Source organism: Rhea americana, unplaced genomic scaffold (genome assembly GCF_003343005.1).
Source record: "Rhea americana isolate MKP2758 unplaced genomic scaffold, rheAme1 scaffold_768, whole genome shotgun sequence".
Lineage (NCBI taxonomy): Eukaryota > Metazoa > Chordata > Aves > Rheiformes > Rheidae > Rhea > Rhea americana.
In genome coordinates, this window is record NW_028186943.1 from 1 (window position 1) to 19835 (window position 19835).

Below are 19835 nucleotides of genomic sequence, written 5' to 3' on the forward strand. Positions count from 1 at the left end.
AGCCTGCCTCTCAGCACTGCTTTGCCCTTAAGGCAGTCTTAGCAAGCCTAAAATTCCTTTTTTTGTGTGCTGATCAGTCATTTAAATCATCATGGAACTGAACAGAAATTCTCCATCTTCTATCCCAGAAAGGCCCAGCAGTTCTTGCCTAATGCAGAAGTTAGTGGAGGCAAGCACTGGCCTTTCACTTGTCTGCAYTTATGGCTTCTGCATTTTGTCTGTTGGCTTGTGCTGCCTGCTCCTGRGCTAAGAACAGTGTGTTCAGATGTGCGTTTAAGCCTAATGTCTCTCTTGAGATTCAAAGGCCTGCTTCTGCAGCATGCAGAAATTGATACACCCAGGCCATCCCTTTCCCYTGCAAAGCACGTTACCAGTATGAGTGCCATACTTCTGATTCGTGTTCAAGGAGCAGCTGAAGGTCATGGACTGACABCCACTGCAAAAATGGCTGGATAAAAAGCCCCCTCCTAGAGAACGGACTGAAAGGACAGCATTGACTAGGACAGCAGGAGAAGACAGAGCTGAGAACCAGGGCTGGGCTACAGCCTGCTTGCATCTCTGGCTTAGCCCTTGAGGAGCTCAGCTCAGACTGCTTTCATACTTGCGCTTTCCATCTGCGCCTGAAAGCCCAAGCTAAATGACAGGGCTGCTCTAAAGACACGGGGAAGAGCACTGGCCTGGAACAACTGTCTCTGTGACATCATATAGCCACTAGCAGCAGTGTGCATCCATTAGGACACAGAAGTCTCTCTTCCAGCTGCTGGGGTTTTAGAGAAATGCAGAAGAGCTAGTCAGCACAATTAGACCAGCAAAAGGACAGGGAATTACAGCAACCTGCTCCTTTCAACAGCACCAAGCTCCAAGAGGCAGAGCTGATGGAAGACACAGACACAGAACTAGAAACACTACAGAGCAAAAGGACAGGGGTGATCAAAGATACCATGATCAGCTGCCATACAGGAGAGATGAAACTCACTCAGATCCTCTAGCTTCACAGAGAGAGAAGACTAGAAATTTGACAGAGAGGTCTTGACACCCCTGCTGGCCCAGAGAAGTGTAGGAGGGATCAGTCACTTGTCCTCACCACACCAGAAGGCAGGGATGTCCCATGAGGGGATTAGGCAGGAGCTTCCAAACGGGCACATAGAAATACTGTTCTACAGCTTCAGGTGCAACTGCTGAACTCACTGCCYCATGATCCCAAACACAGCCAAAGTAGGCATGGAGTCAAATGTGATCCTAAGACAAAGAGGTGCTAAACTCTGGCTTTCCRGAAGGAGAGAAGTCTAACAGGGGGAAAAAAAAACATACAAGACCTGCCCTTTGCTTGGACTTTTCTTGAGCATTTGGCATTAGACTGGATAGATCTTTGGTTAGACCCAGGACTGCTATTCCCAAACTTTTCTACTTTGGCAAGTCTCCAAACACTTGAGAAGAACTGTGCAGGGAGCTGGCATTACTCCAGACCAGGACTGTCCACGGGCCCAGACGTGTTGCAGCAGGCCAAGAGAAAGCCATTCACTTCAACTTTGCTAGGGTTTCAAAAGAGCAAGAAGTAGCACTGCAGAGAAACTTACCCCAAGAAGAGCTTCTAGCAGTTGCTCTGTCCCATTCAGCCTCTGCAGAAAGTCTCTGCAAAATCTCATTTTCACAACATTGCCCTCAATGACAAGCATGCCAATGCCTGTCAGAACAAGGGCAACATTCTTCCCACTCCCCAGACACCAAGAGAGAAGGTACATGGTCTCTTCTACACAAGCCTCCACTATCTTCCAAGAAAAGATGTCCAAGGCTATGCGAGCATACTTCAGBGGCTCAGCTTGCTTATGACCTACGAAGCAACACAAGAACAATACAATCACCAACAGAGCACTTCATCAGGCTAAAATAGAGTGTAAGCAGCTTCAAGGTCTTCCAGTAGGACAGTGCTACAGAGCTATCTTCTTTAACCCTCTGTAAAAGCCCATAAAGGAGGCTGATGTCATCCCTCCCTTGGCAGAAATTCAAACCACTCTGCAACCTCATGGGCCAATGCTTCCTTCCCYGCAGAAACAGAAATGAAGGGTCCTAGCCATCCCATACGACCATGAGGCAGGATGGCAGCATAAGCAGAGGAGAAAGGGRGCCAGTTCCCAGGAAAAGGGACTGTTCACAGTAATTGTGCCCACACTTAGAGCATGTCAGGTTTGAAGAGACTTAGTTATGCCACGTCACAATGGCTGCAATGAAGAAGGAAACACAGGGACTGCMTAACAGCCCTTCATCTTTAATTCATTAATTAATGGTAATCTTAACCATATCCTTCTGGGCACCTGTAGACCCTCAGAATTGCTCAGCACACATCCTCATGTTTGGTGCCCCAGGCCTGTCCCAGAGGGATGCCAGACTGTTTTTCACCATACAGAGAAGATGGAGTCTTTTGAAAGGAAAAGCCCACTCAAAACTCAGCTCAGAGCTCCTGCTGCCCCACAGCCATCACCAGCCTCACACTAYAGCTGCACTGCTCCCAGCACCAACCAGCAATCACAGTACAACTGGCCTCAGATGGGTTTTCCTACACACTCATCTTCCCTTCTCTGTGTTAAGGCTCTCTACAGATGGCTTGAGCTCACTTTGAAGCAGAAGCAGCTCAGAAGAACTAGCAGCAGTGCTGCAGTTTGCCCTTACAAGGTCTGCTGTAGCAGAAACAGGGAACAAGAGTTTTAACTACATCAGATTAGAAGCAGSAGCCCCAAAACACATGATATGGAACCAGCTATTAAAGTAATCTGAGGCAGAGAGAGGCTCATTTAATTCTGCACTTTGATGTCATGTTAATAAAAATGCCCTCAAGCYGTTCTCAGGACCCAGCAAAGGAATTCTGGTTCTATAACAGCCACTGCTAAACAGAAATTATCCACACCCCACAGATGTCACAAAGGGAAGCAAAAGTTTCAGTCTGCCTTCTTACTAGGAACATAGGCCTTATCATGGGTGAGGCCATGAAGCTCCACAAGATTCTTTGAAAGGCAAAACGTGGGTCTGCAAACAGTCAGAAGGCCATTCTTGACATCAATGACTTGTTCTCTAACAGCACTGAAGGTCCCAAGTCGAATAATTCTCACATCCTGCAAACAAAAGAGAATTCTAAGCATGTGAGATGGCAAACAGACAGAGGGTTTGTTGGAGCATGGCCACGGTGCTATGTGCCCTGCCTGCTCCTGGTGTGCAAAGAGGCAAGATGGAGCCCTCTGAAAAGTTTGGGAGAAGCCCTGGAGAGGTCCTTTGGGAGAATATTCCAGATGGTTTCCTTCCCCTCCTCCTCTCAAAATCACACCAAAATCATCCCTCTCATCCAGAAGATCCAAGAAGGGAGATAACTCCAGAAAAATATGCCAGGCTCTCTCTTTGATCTTGCACTCTGCCAAGGGGCTCTAGAAAAGTTTCAGAAAGCCCCCAACCCTCCCTGCACCTGAAACTGAACTGCACATTTCTCATCTCACATTAGGGAGAAGTTAGTCCAGGGCACATCTGTCACTGGTGGCATCCTTCATCAGGGGGTTTCCTTTTGGGTTCAAAGGAGGGGCAGAACAATTGCACCCAATGGCACAGAGGTATCAGGACTGCTGAAACCATAAGGGCTGGAGGGAAGGAACAGGATGGCAGACCCACCTTGTTCATTACCAGCTGCTCCAGAATGTAGTCTGACACACCTCTCCAGATATGCACTGCCACTGGAAAGCAATGGAAAGACACAACAGGCCTTGGCTTGGCCAGCTCACAACTGTTCAGCACATGCCTAACCAAGGAGATGACAAGAGCAGGTGTAATCAAATAAACAGCACCCCCACCCCAAACATACCCCATCCCTGACAGGAGCTCAGCAGCTGAGGAGGGGACTACCTTCAGGATCGAACCTGTCATCCCTGTGAGGAACAGTTGGGAGAGCTGGGCCTGTTTAACCTGGGGAAGAGAAGACTGGGGGGGGGTGGATCTTATCAATGTTTACAGGCACCTGAAGGGAGGGTGTCAAGGGGACAGGGACAAACTCTTTTCARTAGTCCCATGCAAAAGGACAAGAGGCAATGGGCAAAAATTGAACCACAGGAAGTTCCGCCTAAATGTGAGGGGACATTTCTTCACTGTGAGAGTGACAGAGCCCTGGATCAGGTTGCCCAGAGAGCTTGTGGAGTCTCCTTCTCTGGAGATATTCAAATCCCGCCTGTATGCAACTCTGTCTAACGTGCTCTAGGTGACCCTGCTGAGCAGGGTGGTTGGACTAGATGATCTCCAGAGGTCATTTCCAATCTTACTGATTCTATGATCTGACCCCAGCAGCAGTCTGGAGCTGAAACAGGCAGCAAAATATGGAGATCCTGCCACCTGACATCCACAAYGTGTCTTCCAGCACAAAGCCTGCTCTGCTAGTCTGGAGGCACAAGGCAGTCCAGTGAGAAGGRCTAGGGGCACTGGTCAGGCTCCCAGACAGCAAGCTGCACTGAGCTGAGGAAAACTCTAAGGATTAATTTCCAGCACATTTCCTGCAGGTTTCCCAGAGCCCAGCAGGGCCTTCACAGAAGGTCTCCTTTCCTTCCAGATGCAGATCTCAAAGCGCCTCCCCCTTCCTAGGGATATTGGCAATGGATTTGCACCCCACAGAAGACAGTGTTGTGCCTATGGGAGGCAGGGGCTCAGGGTATCCCCAGAGGTTTCCTTTGTGGGACCAGTTTCCCCCATACTAGATTCCACAGGTACATGCTCTGCACTGTCGCTGGAGTAGCTCCAGCTCCTTCCCCCAGCCAGGAGCAGCATCAGGGCCATGACCCAACAGCCCTGCGCCATGAGGGATCAGCCCTTGGGATTCTTGCTGCACCCACAAGCCCATCCAGCCATCTCCACAGCCCCATGGTTTCCACAGCCATACGCTCTTTTCTCAGTTCATACTTTCAACAGTCACAATGGTGAAAGAGGTCCTGAAGGCCTTACCCCAGGGGGGGATTACCGGCAACCCCTGCGCACATGGTGTCCCATGGCCAGTGTCCCAGAACTTCATCTTTGTCCTCCTTGCCCTGGGTCAACCCTGCCGCAAGAAGGTGATGAGAAAACACATCCTTCTTCTCCTCCACACGTCACCACAGCCTATACTCCTCCGGGTTCCCCTCACCAGCTCCCGCTCAGACTCAACGGCTCCTCACAGCATAGTGCCAAGAGGAACHCCAGTGCCTGGGTTCCCCTGGCCTCACCAGATTGTGTGGGGAGATGCTGATGCTGTGCGGGAGAGGGCAGCTGTCACTGTGACACAGGATATCCCCTGTGACCACAGCCAGTGTCACAGAGGGGGCACGGTTTCCTTAGCCCACAGGGCCTCTGGCCAAGGTTGGCCCTGAAATGAGCAGGGGCTACACAGGGTGGTCAGGCAGCTGCCCCTCCCTAACACTGGCCATGCCACATGGATAACACCCCCAGAGGTCCCAGCTGGGCTAGGCCTAGGCTAGGCCAGGCTGGGCTAGCACTGTGGCTGTGCTCACCCAGCCATGGATCCACACAGGAGACCTGGCTGCAAGGAAGGGCAGCGGGCACTCCACCGAACTCACTTCACAGCGACACAGCCAAGGTGGCTGCTAGAGCTGGACAAGGAAGTGATGACAACTGATCACACAAAAAATGTTCAGCAATGCCTTGGCAGTGACCAAACCCTTCTTCTGGGCACCACATCAATAAACATCTAGGTATCACAGATTGCTCTGACTGGACTGCTCTTCCACCTGCACCACTTATTGGCATTGTCAAACCAGGCCCACACAGAATTAAACCAGCAGAACTGAAGGAGCACAGGGACCCTGAAGCCACAGGCATGGCTGACCCTCACTTAAGGAGGGAACAGCAGCCGGGACTTGGTGACTGGTGTTCTAGTTAGATTCCCAGGGGTCAAACATCCAATTTGGCAAGCCAGCACAAACTCTCTCTCACACACACACAAACACTCCTCAAAAGCAAGCAGTTTATTGGCAGATACTTACAAACAGACCGACCCGATGGTAATCTCGAGAAGGACCACTCCAATGCTTGTCCCAATCATCTGCATGATGAGAATCAGCAGGCACAATCTTTTCGGGTGTCCTCGAGGAGGCAATGTGGTCCTCTGCTGTGTAGCAGCCTCTCTCTCCTTCTGAAACATTCCGGAATTTATGGTTATTTGTGGTAGGCGGGAGTCCCAGCACATGGGGCCAGCAAGTGCAGTGAGTTTAGCCCAACTCCGCCCCAGTTGCATAACCCGGCTATGATACTGCACATGTTTGCAGACTTATTTTGGGGGCCACATTGACTTAGGGGGTTGCTATTTCATTACTCTTCAACTTCTGACCTTCATGTTGACTGCTTCTCACAGTTATTCTGTGGCTGGAAGCCACAGAATCTATATGTAACCAACTGCTGTTCTTTCTCACAGATTTCCAAGATCTTGTTAGTTACTTATTTGTATTCCACTTAACACAGCGATATCATTCTAGGCACTAAAAAGTTACAACACTAGACCATTCCCACCAAGTATCACGTAGTACGGATACATGCCACCACGTGGTCCATTGTGGAACATGTCTATATTCCACCACATGAACAATGTGCCGTTGTAAAAATGAGTCCATAGTAGAACGCAACAAAGATAACATACAAGGGATACTACAGGAAATACAAAGGAAAATYACAAATAGTAAGCAGCAAAAAAGCAATAATTTCTGTAGCCAAGGCCATCCCCATGTCCACGTCCCAAAAGGACTCCACTCGTCACTAACTTGCAGTTGCTCTAAGTGTTGTAGTTCTTGAATCTTTGCATGAATGGATTGTGAATGATCACTTAAATTCATATAACACATACCTTTAACGTCTTGACAGCCATGACCATGGACTAGCAATAGAAAATCAATGGCAGCACGATTCTGAAATGAAGCTTATTGTATGGAATCAACATCAGTCAGCAAGCCTGCTAAAGCACTACTGGTAGCATCACTAAATTTGCTTAACCAACAGCCAAGTGTATTTAATTTAGCTAATGCTCGAGCGCTTGTGACTCCTGGTGCCAGAAAAGATGAAGCAATTCGCTGTCCAGCAGACCAAAATGTGAGATCTGAATTACAATCGGATGTAAACTGGTGTACGTCACGGCGCTCCCGGCGTGTGCCGTTTAATGGTCTCTGATGCAACATTGTAATATCAGGATTTAATAAGGTTAACCGACCCAACATACAAGGCCCTTCCTTTATGGCCTTTGGGATTCCAGCCCAAGTTCTGTCTCCACAAAGGAGGAAGAAACCTCTGGGCAATTGTAAATAGGAATTGAAGGACATTGTCCACTTGGTAGTGGTGATGTTATACCAAGCAGTGGCATTTTGGTAAATTGCCTTGGTACTGTTCACCCACCAGGCTCTGGACTGATTTTTCCCAGTATAGTTAAACATAGTACAATAAGTAGTGGACAAAGACCCTAACAACTGCAGTGGTAAAGCAGGCGATATGCCTGCTCGCGATAGCCAGCTATCCCAGGAGCTCTTCCACTGTGTACAAAGAGACTGGCCGCTGCCCGGAGAGGCATTACACAGGGCTGTTCGTTCTTCTGCCGTCAACGGTGCACTCCCCAAGCAGGCAGAAAACGGGTTCTGTGGGGTAGCAGTACTTAAGCATAGGTGCTCTTGTCCCATGATATTGGCTAGGGTTACCCAGCTATTCTGTTGTGGCTGAGGTACAATCCAGGCATACCTAGGAAAATAAGAGGGSGGAGGGGAAGACAACACACTTCTATCCGTGACATTTCTCTTCACCTAACGTGTTTGGTTGGTACTCGCTTCCACTGTTGCTCACCCTGAATGACAATGATTACCACGTACGAATCATCAGCTGGAAGTATTTTGGCCGGAAGCGGCATTGGTTGTAAAGTGGGTTGATACCAAACACAAGCTCACTTGGTGTTACGCCGTGGACATAATACACATTAACCCATGGAGCCCGTGGTACTGAGACTGGGCGCAGTGTGCTATTTTTGAGACTTATCAACAGAGGCAATTTCAGATTTGCTTGTTTGAGGTCTTGAATTGCTTCATCACCCCCTGGAATTYGATACTGTTGCTGATTAGCAATTGGAATATGTGCTTCTTCCATAACCTTTCCTACTTGGATGGCATGGATGTGCAACCACCGTGCAGTACCAAATGCCCAGAGGGACCCATCTATTTCTAAGGCTGGCCATGCAAAATGTCCATCCCTATTACATATTCATTTGCCACATCAATCATGATGCAGTATTTGTGAGGTAGCCAATCACCCATTTTCATTTTTAATAAATCAAATTTTCCCATAATTGGTTGGTTGCCCAGATCCCATACAGGGGTCTGTGTCCCTTTGTGTTTGTCAGGATTGCCGTGTATAATTATGATCTCTGCTCCAGTGTCCACTAATACTCGAATCTGTTGTGAATTTGTTTTTGACCACCAAATAGTGCACAAGACAAAGGGACATGGGTCATGTCGTAGTACACGGCAGTCTGGACCTGAGGCTTAGTCTAATCCCTATTCAGTTTTCAGATTCATGATGGTTAACAAAGCTTGTTGCTGYATGAGATTTGCAGTTTTCTGCTCATGCACCTATTGTGCTAGCTGTCCTGCCTTTTCAGCTAATTCATGAACTTGTCCCTCCAGTACCTTATAGGCAAGCAGGAGGGCTCCCCCCATTCACCCTGCATGCTTTAATTGCTCCTTGTCCTTGGTGTGGGGGGTTTCTACAAATTTTTCCCAATACTTTAACACTTCCGTGGGGCTTGTCCCGGTTCCTGGCTCTGGAGAAGCACCCGTACATGTTTCCCACTTATCCCACAGCATAGTCTATGGCTCTTGCACCCACCCAGGATGCTCAAGGGGTGGGGCTGCCCTTTTGTTCCTACAGCCCAAACCAGCAGGCTTACATCTAACCCTATGCTTGGTATGATACACTTTATAACCACTATGGCGACAAAGATAAGCAGTAGGCGCCTTGCTCCAAAGCAGTATTATGTTCACAACGCACACACAAAAATGTCAAGCCTTGGCAAGATACAAGCTAACACACTGACTGAGTCCCACCAATGCAGTTGGCGCAGACTCGGTACAGCTGTGCACTTCACCAATCTCACTGTGCTGCAAACCCCAGGAATCCCATCCTCGTTGCCAGTTTATGTTCTAGTTAGATTCGCGGGGGCCAAATGTCCAGTTTGGCAAGCCAGCATCAACACACACACACACACACACACACACACACACACACACACACTCTTCAGCAGCAAGCAGTTTATTAGCAGATACTTACAAACAGACCGACCCGATGGTAATCTCGAGAAGGACCACGTTGCCTCCTCAGGGACGTCCGAAAAGATTATGCCTGCCGACTCTCTCTCTTATCATGCAAACAATCGGGACAAGCACTGGAGTGGTCCTTCTCGAGATTACCATCGGGTCAGTCTGTTTGTAAGTATCTGCCAATAAACTGCTTGCTGCTGAAGAGTGTGTGTATGTGTGTGAGTTTGTGCTGGCTTGCCAAACTGGACATTTGGCCCCCGGGAATCTAACTAGAACAACTGGTTAGATGCAAATTTGAAAGATTTCCAAAGATGACACCAGAGTCATCTGTAAGAAACAAGAGACACTCAAAGGTGTCCCACAGGTTTCTGCTTTGGACACACTAAAAACTACAGGAGAAAAGTCTAAGTAGGTGCAGAAATACAAGATGGAAAAGTAACTCATACACACTCGTAAATAACTAAAGCAGGACTCAGCAACTAGGTCTTGAAAATACTCTCAGCTGCACACTTGCCCACCAAGAAGTCAAAAGTCAAAGTAAGCCAAAGAAAGTCAAAGTTAGTGAAAGTAATGTCAACTAAGACAAAGAGGAAGTCTGCTGAAAACTTCTACTTCATGAACTGAGAATAAAAGCGCTTTGCATGGCTTTATTTTATTGCCTTTCGAACAGAACAGGTGACACTGCTAGGATGTATTCGTCTTTCTTCAACAACACCGTTCTTTTCAACGGTTATACTCCCAAGCCCAGCCAGTACCATCACTAGTCAACGATCTCCCTTTTGTATCASATGCATAAAAGGCTCCCAGAACAAAGCTGATATCCTTAACTTGCACTTTTCCTACCACACAGAGAACATGGGCTGCCAATATGCTACTGAAGTTGGCGGAAAAAAAGAAAGGTGGGGGTGGGCTGTGGTGGATTTTAAAGGCAAACGTACTCCTATGACAATACATTCTCAGGCAGCACATGCAGGTATTTCAGAAGGTAAATCTCAAGGCAGCAAAAAATGCCTGTGTCCTCCACCCAGGTCAGCTYTGAGCTAGAGACACATTTAATTCCCCAGCCTTCTGCAGGCAACATCCAGATACGTACAGTCACTGGAAAGCAAAGAAAAGACACATCAGGCCTTGGCTTGGCCAACTCACAGCTGTTCAGCACACACCTAACCAAGGAGATGACAAGAGCAGGTGTAATCAAATAAACAGCACCCCCACCCCAAACATACCCCATCCCTGAAAGGGGCTCAGCAGCTGAGGAGGAGACTGCCTATCCAGGGATAGCTACAGACAGGTTGAGCACAGGCTGGGGAAGCTCCGAAGGGAAGGAGTGGCCCTGTCAGGGCAGGGTCTCTGCTGCTGGGGTAGGGGGAAAGGAAAGGAGCTGCCAAACCTGGATAAGAGCCCAAGACTACAAAGCTGATGGAGAGACCAGCAGGTCTGCAAGGAAACTCAGGAAATGGCTTTAAACCCTCTCTGCCCATGCACAGCATCAGCAGCACCTTTCCTCTGGCCCCAGCAGGCGCTGTCCCCGCTGGCCCTGAGCACCTCCCAGCACGCAGATGCCGCTCACCACTGCCCTGCTGCCGCRAGGAGTCTGTGGGGCAGAGCTGAGCACACAGGGCTGAGATGGCGGCGGGGGGCCTGGACAGGGAACACATGCCAGACAGAGAAGCAGCTGCCAACAGGAAAAGCTCCAGACACTGGAGCTGCAGCCAGAGAAGAAGAAGAAATAAAACCAGAAACGCTGTGGTAGAGGGAGCTTGGAAAACACCCTCCCATCCCCTCCAGAGCAGACCTTTTCCTCTAGAGCAGGCCCCTCCACCTGCCCTCTTCCACCCTGCTGAGCCTCTGCCCTGCAGATAGCTGCTCTCTGCTGCCCGCATCCTCAGTCCCAGCCTGGCAGCTCTCAGGGCTGCGGCTAAAGCCTCTGGATGGCCTCAGGCCGGGGGACACTGCCCAGTGGGGAAACAGCCGTCTCCCCCACCCCCGTCAAGGCCCCAGCAGGCCCGCCCCACCCCTCACCACCTCCTCTGCACCAGCGCGCATGCTCCGCCCACCCCTGCCCTGCCCCGGCCCCTGCCCACAGCCTGCCCAGCCCCAGCACACACTCCCGCCCCCGCCCCTCCGGCACGCCCCGCCCCCGGAAGCTGCGCCCCACGAGAGCCAATGGGAGAGCGCAGGGCGGGAGGGGCCGTAGAGCAGGGGTGTCACTTCCGCCAGACGCGGGCGAGGCCTATGTGTCCATGGTGACGCCCCTGGTGCCCACAGCGCAGCTCCGAGGCTGAGAAGCAGCTGCGGCAGCGACGGGTGTTGGCGGCTGCTGTGCGGGGAGCCCAGAGGGACGCTGCCGCCCAGTGGGCGCTCGTGTGCCAGGAGCCTGCGGCAGCTGCTGCAGGCCAGGGCCCAGGGTGTGAGTGAGGGGCAGCTGTGCAGGGCTGCCCTGTGCTGCGGCAGCTGTGCTGCAAGGCAGTGTCCGCAGGGAAGCGATGCTGCTAGGTGCTGCTGCCTCAGGGCCTCGCTGTGCTCTGGTGCCTGAGCGAGTGTGTGGGAGTGACGGGAGGGGAGAGAAACCTCTGCACTACGGTGGGGGCAGCTGCTGCCTGTGAGCATCCTGGGGACACAGAGAGGGTGTCAGCCACTGCTGTGGCCTAGGAGGTGCCGGGAAGCCCAGAGTTGTGAGAACTGCCATTGCTAGTGAAACCCAAGGCAGCAGCTGAGRAGTGAAGGAGTTTTCTTGATAAATCTGTGAATATCTTTTTTTTTCTTCAGCTTTCAGTTATGAACATTAACAAAGTGTCAACTTCTGAAACATTGTGAAAAGAAGGCCGTGTGACCTGAGGTTGTGTATGTAGATATGTAGAGTTCTAGCACTTTTTTTGACAGCTTCCTTTCTTCCTGCAGTTGCTAAGGAGGAAAGCAAAAGGATGGCCATGAACAGGCACTGTCGTCGCTAGACCAAGGAGAAGGATGTGAACACACTCTTGCGTGGAGAGCATTTTCAAGGAGTTTACAGGTTAGGGCCCATGTCTTCGGTTTGCTTCTAATTTTAGTCAACACCAGTGTCCTTRTTCCTTTCTCCCAAGCTCTTGGTTAATCTAATTTGTAAAGACAGAGCGTAAGCCCTTCATCGTGTTGTGCAGTGTTGTTGGAGACAGAGATGGCTAAGCCCAGACAAATCTTTTCCTTACTTCCACTGTTGTGTCCATCCATGCTTCCTGGCTCTTGATACTTTAGAAAATCCAAGCTTTCCCCATTTATCTCTGAATTCTGATGAGAAAATGGGTCTTCCTATGTGATCAAACTGCTTCTAGCCCCCCAAGTGTTTGCTAAAGAAGGACAGAACAAGAATGTCAAAGCTGGTGAGTGCTCTCCTGCAACTGGAGCAGGMTGTGCTTCTGTTCAAGAGGAGCTGTTGTTGCCATAGCCAGGTGTCTGAACTGTCCTTATCCCTGAAGGTCACGCTGAGAAGATGGAATTGTACTTGGTGTCTGCTGGAAGGCTGATGCTGGCAAGTTGTGGCTACAGACAGCTTGACTGAAACCTGTGTCTTGCAAAAAGCTGAACAGGAGGACACAGAAACGTCTTGCCTTCTTAAGTTTTCCCTTCTGAGCAGACCAATGAGAATGTATTTGCTAGAAATAGACTTGCGTGTATCCTCTGCCCCGTTTTTTTGTGCTTCAGCAGTATGATGGCAACAGCTGTTCCCTRTGTTGAGGGAAAGGTGCGGTTAAGGCTCTCAGTTCTGCTGCAGGAAGCTTTTGTACACCTGCTGCTAGAGGGAGATTGTCTAGTAGTGATAGTACTAGCTAGGTTTGGGAACCTGAGAGTTGAAAAGAAAGGATTTTGCAGAAGAAAGATTGCAGAAGCCTTCCAGTGCTGCCTAGCCTTTTAAAAAGTCACTAGAAGAAAACTTAGAGGGAGCTTTTAGCTTTTGTTCTGGACGTAGAACTCTTTGCAAGACTCCGTCTACTCCATTGCAGGACTCTGGCAAAATATTTCACCTGCCTGTTGCCTTCTGCATGGTGAGGAAGTGTGCAGCTGAGACTTACTGGAAAGTTCTTTAAATGGGTGTCTGTGAGTTGCTTTTCTGTCTTTTATTTTCTATCCTTGGTGAACATTCTTTTTTTCCTGTAACTTAAAGAAGGTAGTGATTTATATGTTGGCCTGTGATCTTAAATGACTTAGTAGTCTTGTTTGTTCCCTTCCTGGAAGAAGGAGGCAAGCTGTACATCTAGGATGGGGTAGTAACATCCAGAAACCTTGGGTGCTCAAAGGGGCTGTTAGTGGAAGACATGTGAGAAAGAGGCCAAAGATGCTGTGGTGAGAGGAATAGCTGTCTGTGAGCAGTGTGTTGCCTGGTGGGAGAGGTGTGTTGGGTGTTGCTGAGATGCTGCAAAGGTGGCAGTAGCTGCCTCTGGTGAGACCTTCTGATGTTTCTGTTGGAGATGATCGAAGAGGTACTTGGAGAGGAGAAGTCTGGGACCTGGAATGTAATGTTGGGATCCCGGGCCCTGTGCAGGGTAGTCAGTCTGTGAGACACTTCTCTGTGGCTGACAACCCCTGTTCTGTCTCCTCTTGCATCCATATTGAGCCACATGCGGACGACGCTCACCAGAGAAAAGAAGGTAGCAAAAATCAGGAGTCACACATTGTTCGAGTAGTAGGTATGCTGTACTGTTCTTAGGTGTCATATATCTTGGCAACCTATCCACCAGGTAACTCAGTCTCTTWTAAATTTTCCTTCAATATTTGAGTGAATATGGTAGGAGATGCAGGAAACCCTTACAGAAGTTGCATCCATGTTAACTGCTGTCCTTTCCAAGTAAAGGTGAATAAGGGCTGGATTTCTTCATCCATTGGAAAGCTAAAATTTTGCACAGGAACTCCCCTGAAGGTACTTAATGATCCTTTAGAGACGAGAGATCCCAATGTTGGTCGTCTAGGGTCGCATCTGGGTCACCAAACTGTTATGGAAGATTAGACTCTCCATCCCCCAAAACAGGGTCTGGGCCTAGGTTCCCGCTGAGACAGAGGTTCGAAGGCAAATCAAAGCAAAGTGAGTTTTAATGGCACATGTGCAGGAATTACAGCTCAAGCTGGGTGCTGCTGAAGAGAGACCCTGAACAAAGAAATTCCTGGGCAATCTTAAGTTTCCCCCCCCTTCTCCCTTCCTCTGACAGTTTGGAACCAGTCTCCAGGCATGCCCTTTCTTTTCTTACCTTTGCACCTGCGGCTCCTGTTGTCTGTGTAACTCCCTTATCTTCCCAGCTTGAGGGGCTCTGGGGCCTCCTTTTAGGTGAAAGTACATGGCTTGCGGCCTAAGACCGCATCAAGTTTAGCTACTACTACTAAGCTTCTACTACTGCTAAGTGATTACATCTAGAGAACTTCAGTCCAAAATTATTTAACAAGGAGAGAGACTGGATTTGTTGAAAAAAGGGGGGTTTGTGCTGCAAGAGAGAAGCACAGTGCACAGTGGGGGGCAGTCCTTGGCATCATGGCCCAGCACGTGTAGAGGGAAAAGCACTGAACATGAGTCCCAGGGAGGAAGCTGTTTAACCAGCTGCCCATGGAGCAGGGACTTCAGTGAGCTGTTTCCTACAAAATGCTGAATCCCTGGTTGTGATTAATTACCCAAAGATTTCTTGGTTCTGGTGTTTAGAATTAGAGGTTTGCAATTAGGAGGGAGAAGCTCTGCTCCTGCAAGCCCGCAAGCTGCTTTGGGCCTCTTGCCAGCTCTTGTAGCTGCTGAAGCCTGCTCTCCCCTTACGAGCTCAACTACGACTGCGACGTAGGACGTTGAGCTCTCTCTCCAGTCTCAGCCTGTCTGCAGCCAACAAGTCAGGCCAAAGCATGAGTGCAGGCTGGGCTGAGCGAGCTGTCTGTTACCTCGAGGTTGTGCTTGGGGTGGATGAAAGACTGACCCTGCCCAGGGGGTCTCTGGCAGAGCTGTCTGCACATGAGGCAGATGTCAGACGAGCTCCCACATTCACACAGAGTTGCTGGAGTGGGGGCTCTGATGGCCTCTTTCACTGCCCCATGGCACTGCACCTTTCCTTCTCCTGCTTCAGTATCGAGGTGTATGGACGTAGCCACACAGCACTGATACACACTATTGCCTCTTCTGTCCTTCCTATCAGGTAAGGAGGCGGCACAACGATCTCAGCTGAGGGTCAGCAGGACACAGAGCATTCTCTGTGCTGTTCTTCCCAGCTTCTCTGGGAAGAGGTGCAGGAAGGACAGTCCACGGCGACATGCATGTCCTGGCCTCCAGACCCACTGTCCACAAGCCAACTCCCCAAGGATGTACTTCTGGAGGAGTCTGGCTTTTGTTGTGATAGAGCTCAAGTGAGAGGAGGAAAGAGAGGAAGGGGCTATGCACCCAAGCAAGGTGATTGTCTTGACAGGTTTGAGAATGAGCTTGAGAATGCTTGTCTGTAGGGACAGTGACTGCAGGATTGCTGCTGCCCCAAAAGACTCCTTCCAGGTTGGTCTGGAGTCAGAAAAAGGAGCATCTTTGATGCAGATGGGATTTGAGCCCATGTGCGCAAGAGATGAGTAGTGCATTGCCGTAACCTCTTGGTCCCGCTTTGCCATGCTGTTGTCAGTTTGTATTCTTCAACTTTGGATGAAGCAAATCCCGCTAGAGCCTATTCTTTTGGTTTTGTTTTTGAACATCAAGGCTCAGCAGCAGGGAGAAGTCTGAACGACCTGTCCTGTTTTCTTGTAGGCAGCGCTGAACTGCCTAGTCCTACACACTCCTGTCTGGTGTGAGGAGGGGAATTATGCCTTTTCCCTCTAGATTTCCCAGGTCATTTCATGGGAGCAGAAAAGAGCATTCTGTTTGAGCAGAGGACGTGCAGGGAGGTTCACAGCACATCAAGGGGCTGTTGAAGATACAGCCACAAGATGCTTTGGAAAAATGTTTGGGATTCATTTATGGCTGTTCATATTTCCCTTTCTTCTYTTCTTTGGAGGAGGGCAGAGGGCAGCATGGATAGCATCCACTAATCCCTAATTTGTTATATTTATCCATAGTGTGTGCGCTGTGTTTGGTGGGGATCCCCCTCCCAGTTCCCTGCCAGTGTAACACCCCTCAGCAAGACCCATCTCTGCACACACATAGTTGTCAGCAGGAAGATCAGTGTCAGCAGCCAAGCCGGTGAAAACCCCTCTCTTGACACCAGCCCTTTTTCAGAAGACAGGTCCTTCCCTGAGCGGCTCCGAATCAAGAGCTGTGGGATTACTGGAGGATTTTCTCCACTAGTTCATGGGGACTGCAAGCAAAACTTAGGATGCTGGGCAACACAGTCCTCCAGGTATCCCAGCAAGAGGGCACCATTGCTGGGTGGGCTCAAACCACCAACCTTCCAGTTAGCAGCTGAATGCACTCCCTACTGTGCCATAGAGCCCTTTGGCTGGAGCTGTTMTGGGGCAGCTCCAGCGTCAGGAGAGTCCTTGGTGCTGTGGGAATGGGAAGGTCCCTGAACCCAGTCACATCCCCAGCCCCAGGCAAGGGGATGCTGCCCTTTGGCAGGTGCTGGTGGGTGGAGTGGTACAGGGGGAGGCCTGGTGCTTCTCAGGGGCATATCGGTTTGTCAGGGTCACATCACGGGATGAGAATGTATCCCATCCCTCAGCAGTCTCTTAGGGGATATAGCTCAGTAAAGAGTGTCTGCTTTGCATGCAGGAGGTCCTGAGTTGAATCCCTAGCATCTCCTTGGGGGCTTTTACCTGAATCTTCATACCCCCTGCTTCGACAGCGGTGACAGTGGGTAAGGTGGGAGCAACACCTGGACCCTCAGCAGGGACAGATACACAAACACAAGGCACCCTAGGTCGATACTGAGCATTTATTACCTCTATGTCTAAGCAGAGCTTCTCCAGCAATTTCCCCATTGAAGGCAATAAAGACACGAGAGAATACCTGGCACTGCTAAGCGTCGGCCCATGGTGATGAATGCTGGAGCAGGGGGTACTATAAGAGGTTTTTCTATGTACTATACGCATGCGCAGTGTGTGTATTGACCTCATCACTAATTTCTATTCAAAGCCCAGGTGTAGCGCCACACTGGCACGGGCCCAGCCACGGGACTATGACTATGGGTGAACATGCCCTGTTGATGCTCCTTTTCCCATGGTACGGTCTAGCAGCTTCCATTAACAGTCTCCTCGACATTGTTCTGCATTTTCCTATACAGGGGTGCATTGCTCCTCTCCAGAAAATGTAGGGCTGCCTTCTGACAGTGTCACATGGGAAGTGGAGCTCCCCATGTGGAAAGAGCGTTTCCAGTGTTTCGTAACATCAGGAGTTTTTTTCTGATGTGCCCAAGATGCCAAGACAGTTTCCTCTGAACCTACCCTCTATTTGTAACACCATCCTGAAGATGTGTGTTGTGTGCCAACACGTATAGTTTGGCAGTATGTGAGGGAGGAAGGGCACGGATCATTTGAAAGGACTGGGAAAACTGGAGGAAGGCTATGACATAATAAGCCAGACACATCATGCATGAGAGCAATACCTGGACTAACTCTGCTTTAGGGTACCTCTTGGGTCTGTGTGGGAGCATAGCTGAATGGAGGCAGTCCAGAAGGGATCTTGGGATCGATTTAGCAAACGTGCAGCATAGGCAGTCAGAGGACCAGGGTCAGAGAGCATGAGGGGGAGAGGTTGGACCAGAGAGTGCAGATAGGCTGTCTGAAGGCTGGGGGGAAATACCAGGCAGCTTTGCACTGGGACGAGGGGCAAAGCCAAGGGTGTGTGGGGATCTGTGAAGAACAGGGGCAAACTGGAGGATATTCATTTATTTGCAAAGTAAGTACGTATTGGCAAGATGAGCTTATCAGGTGTGGTCCCTCCATGACCGAAGAGGAAAATGGGCAGCAGCAAGGGGAGAATTACCCCCTGGCTGCACAATAACTTGCAGGCAAAGAGTGGGATTCGTGGCATGAAATAGCCATTTGCAACTTCTTGCCCATCCTTGGGTAGGGGCACTTGGACTTGTGGCTCCCATCATGACTTTGTCCAGAGTGGCTCTCCGTGGGACCCTTGAATGCTCTAAGAAACTTTGGGTCTTGCTTCTGAGTTTAAGTTGTGGAGCCATTTGTTTAGTCTCCTCTCAGTGGCTGAGGTTCAGGCATTGAGCCCTGCCTACATCAGAGGGGTCATGCAAATGTAAAGAAGCCCTCATGAAAAGGCAAAATCCCAGAATGTCCTGGCTGGAGGCAGGCCATGTGCCCTTTCTTGCGCAGCAGGTGGCAGAAGAGGCCATTAATTTTCGCAGTAGAATCTCTCACAACTTCCTTTCTCCTCAACAGCACTGAGATGGAGGCCAGATGGTGAAAGATCCTCTTGTGCCCTATGGCATAATAGGACATTTTTTAAAAAAGAGGATCCAGCCTCACTGCAGGACCTTCCCATTGTGCTCTGCCCCTGTTTCCATCAGGCTCAGTGCAGAACGCTCCAGACAAAACACTTGCAGCTTCAGGGACAGCGCAGTGTAGAGAGTGGTGATAGAAAGAGAGCCACATGGCATATGCCACCCCTGTCTTTCCACAGGATGTGCAGGCCCTGAGGAGAGCAGGTGCTGCTCTTGCCGTGGGGTGACTGGAGAAGGCAGCAGAGGCTCAAACTTTTCTACCTTTTCCCTTGTGTTTTCCAGTCCAGCAGAGCAACTGGCGCTTTACAGCAAAACCAGTGTGTGTCTGTCTGCTCTGCATTGTCTTGGGATGCTGGAAAGAAAGGACATCCTGCCACATCCACCACAATCCTGATTCATGCAGGGTTCCGTGTCAGTTTCCAGGACCTGGAGGTCTGAGAAAGGAACAGAGCAGATAGCAGGCTCCCATATTTACAGAGATCCCAGGAAGCCCCCACAAATGGGACCATGCCCACCTAGCTCCCCCCAGAGTGGGGAGTGAGCAGGGGGCAGAAGTGCATCAACTGCAAGTTGCTGGTCTGGAATGCCCCAGATGACCCCCAGATATCCTTCCCTTGCTTCTCCACACAGGGATACAAGGTCTTCCTCCTTGCCTGGGGCAGGGCATGGAGCTAGAGCTCACTTCCCAGGCTGCTTCTCCCACCCCCCACCCCAGTCAGGGCTACCTGACAGAGAGCTGCTTTCACTCACCATTGCAGATCTCCTGCACCTTCTCCTTCTTCTGCGTCATTTGTTGCCCAGTGAGCCCTAGGCAAACACATCCTGTCACTCCTCATACTCCCCACCAAGCTCCCAGCAGCAGAGTTCCCATCTGGTCTTTCCAGTCTGGCCATGCAGCCTCCTCCCCTTGGGCAAGGCTGACCCCTGTGTGGTCCCCAGGGTGCAGGATCCAGGCATGGGGTGAGAGACTGAAGAACCTTCTATTAGCCCATCTGCATGGGCAAGGAGGGGACTGAAACTCTGGCTCGCCAATGAACCTCATGGCTGCCTCCCGCAACGATGCCTCAGGGTTCTGGCCAACTCTGGGGCAGATACTGCTCTGCTCTGCTCCTGTCCCTCAGCAGCTGGAGACAACACAAGGCCAGGGGGTTGGCAC

At 50.2% G+C, this 19835-nt stretch overlaps 1 protein-coding gene across 1 annotated transcript; it reads right to left on the bottom strand.

The window, feature by feature from the left end:
* Positions 1 to 1577: 1577 nt before the first annotated feature.
* On the bottom strand, positions 1578 to 19469 carry LOC146585769 (coiled-coil domain-containing protein 81-like; the record flags this gene model as incomplete). Its single annotated transcript, XM_085322342.1, has 4 exons — positions 19430 to 19469; positions 3652 to 3713; positions 2951 to 3107; positions 1578 to 1831 (listed from the first exon to the last, which is right to left on the bottom strand). Coding segments are annotated over exons 1-4 (513 nt in total), but the record flags the coding sequence as incomplete, so codon positions are not given.
* Positions 19470 to 19835: the final 366 nt, after the last annotated feature.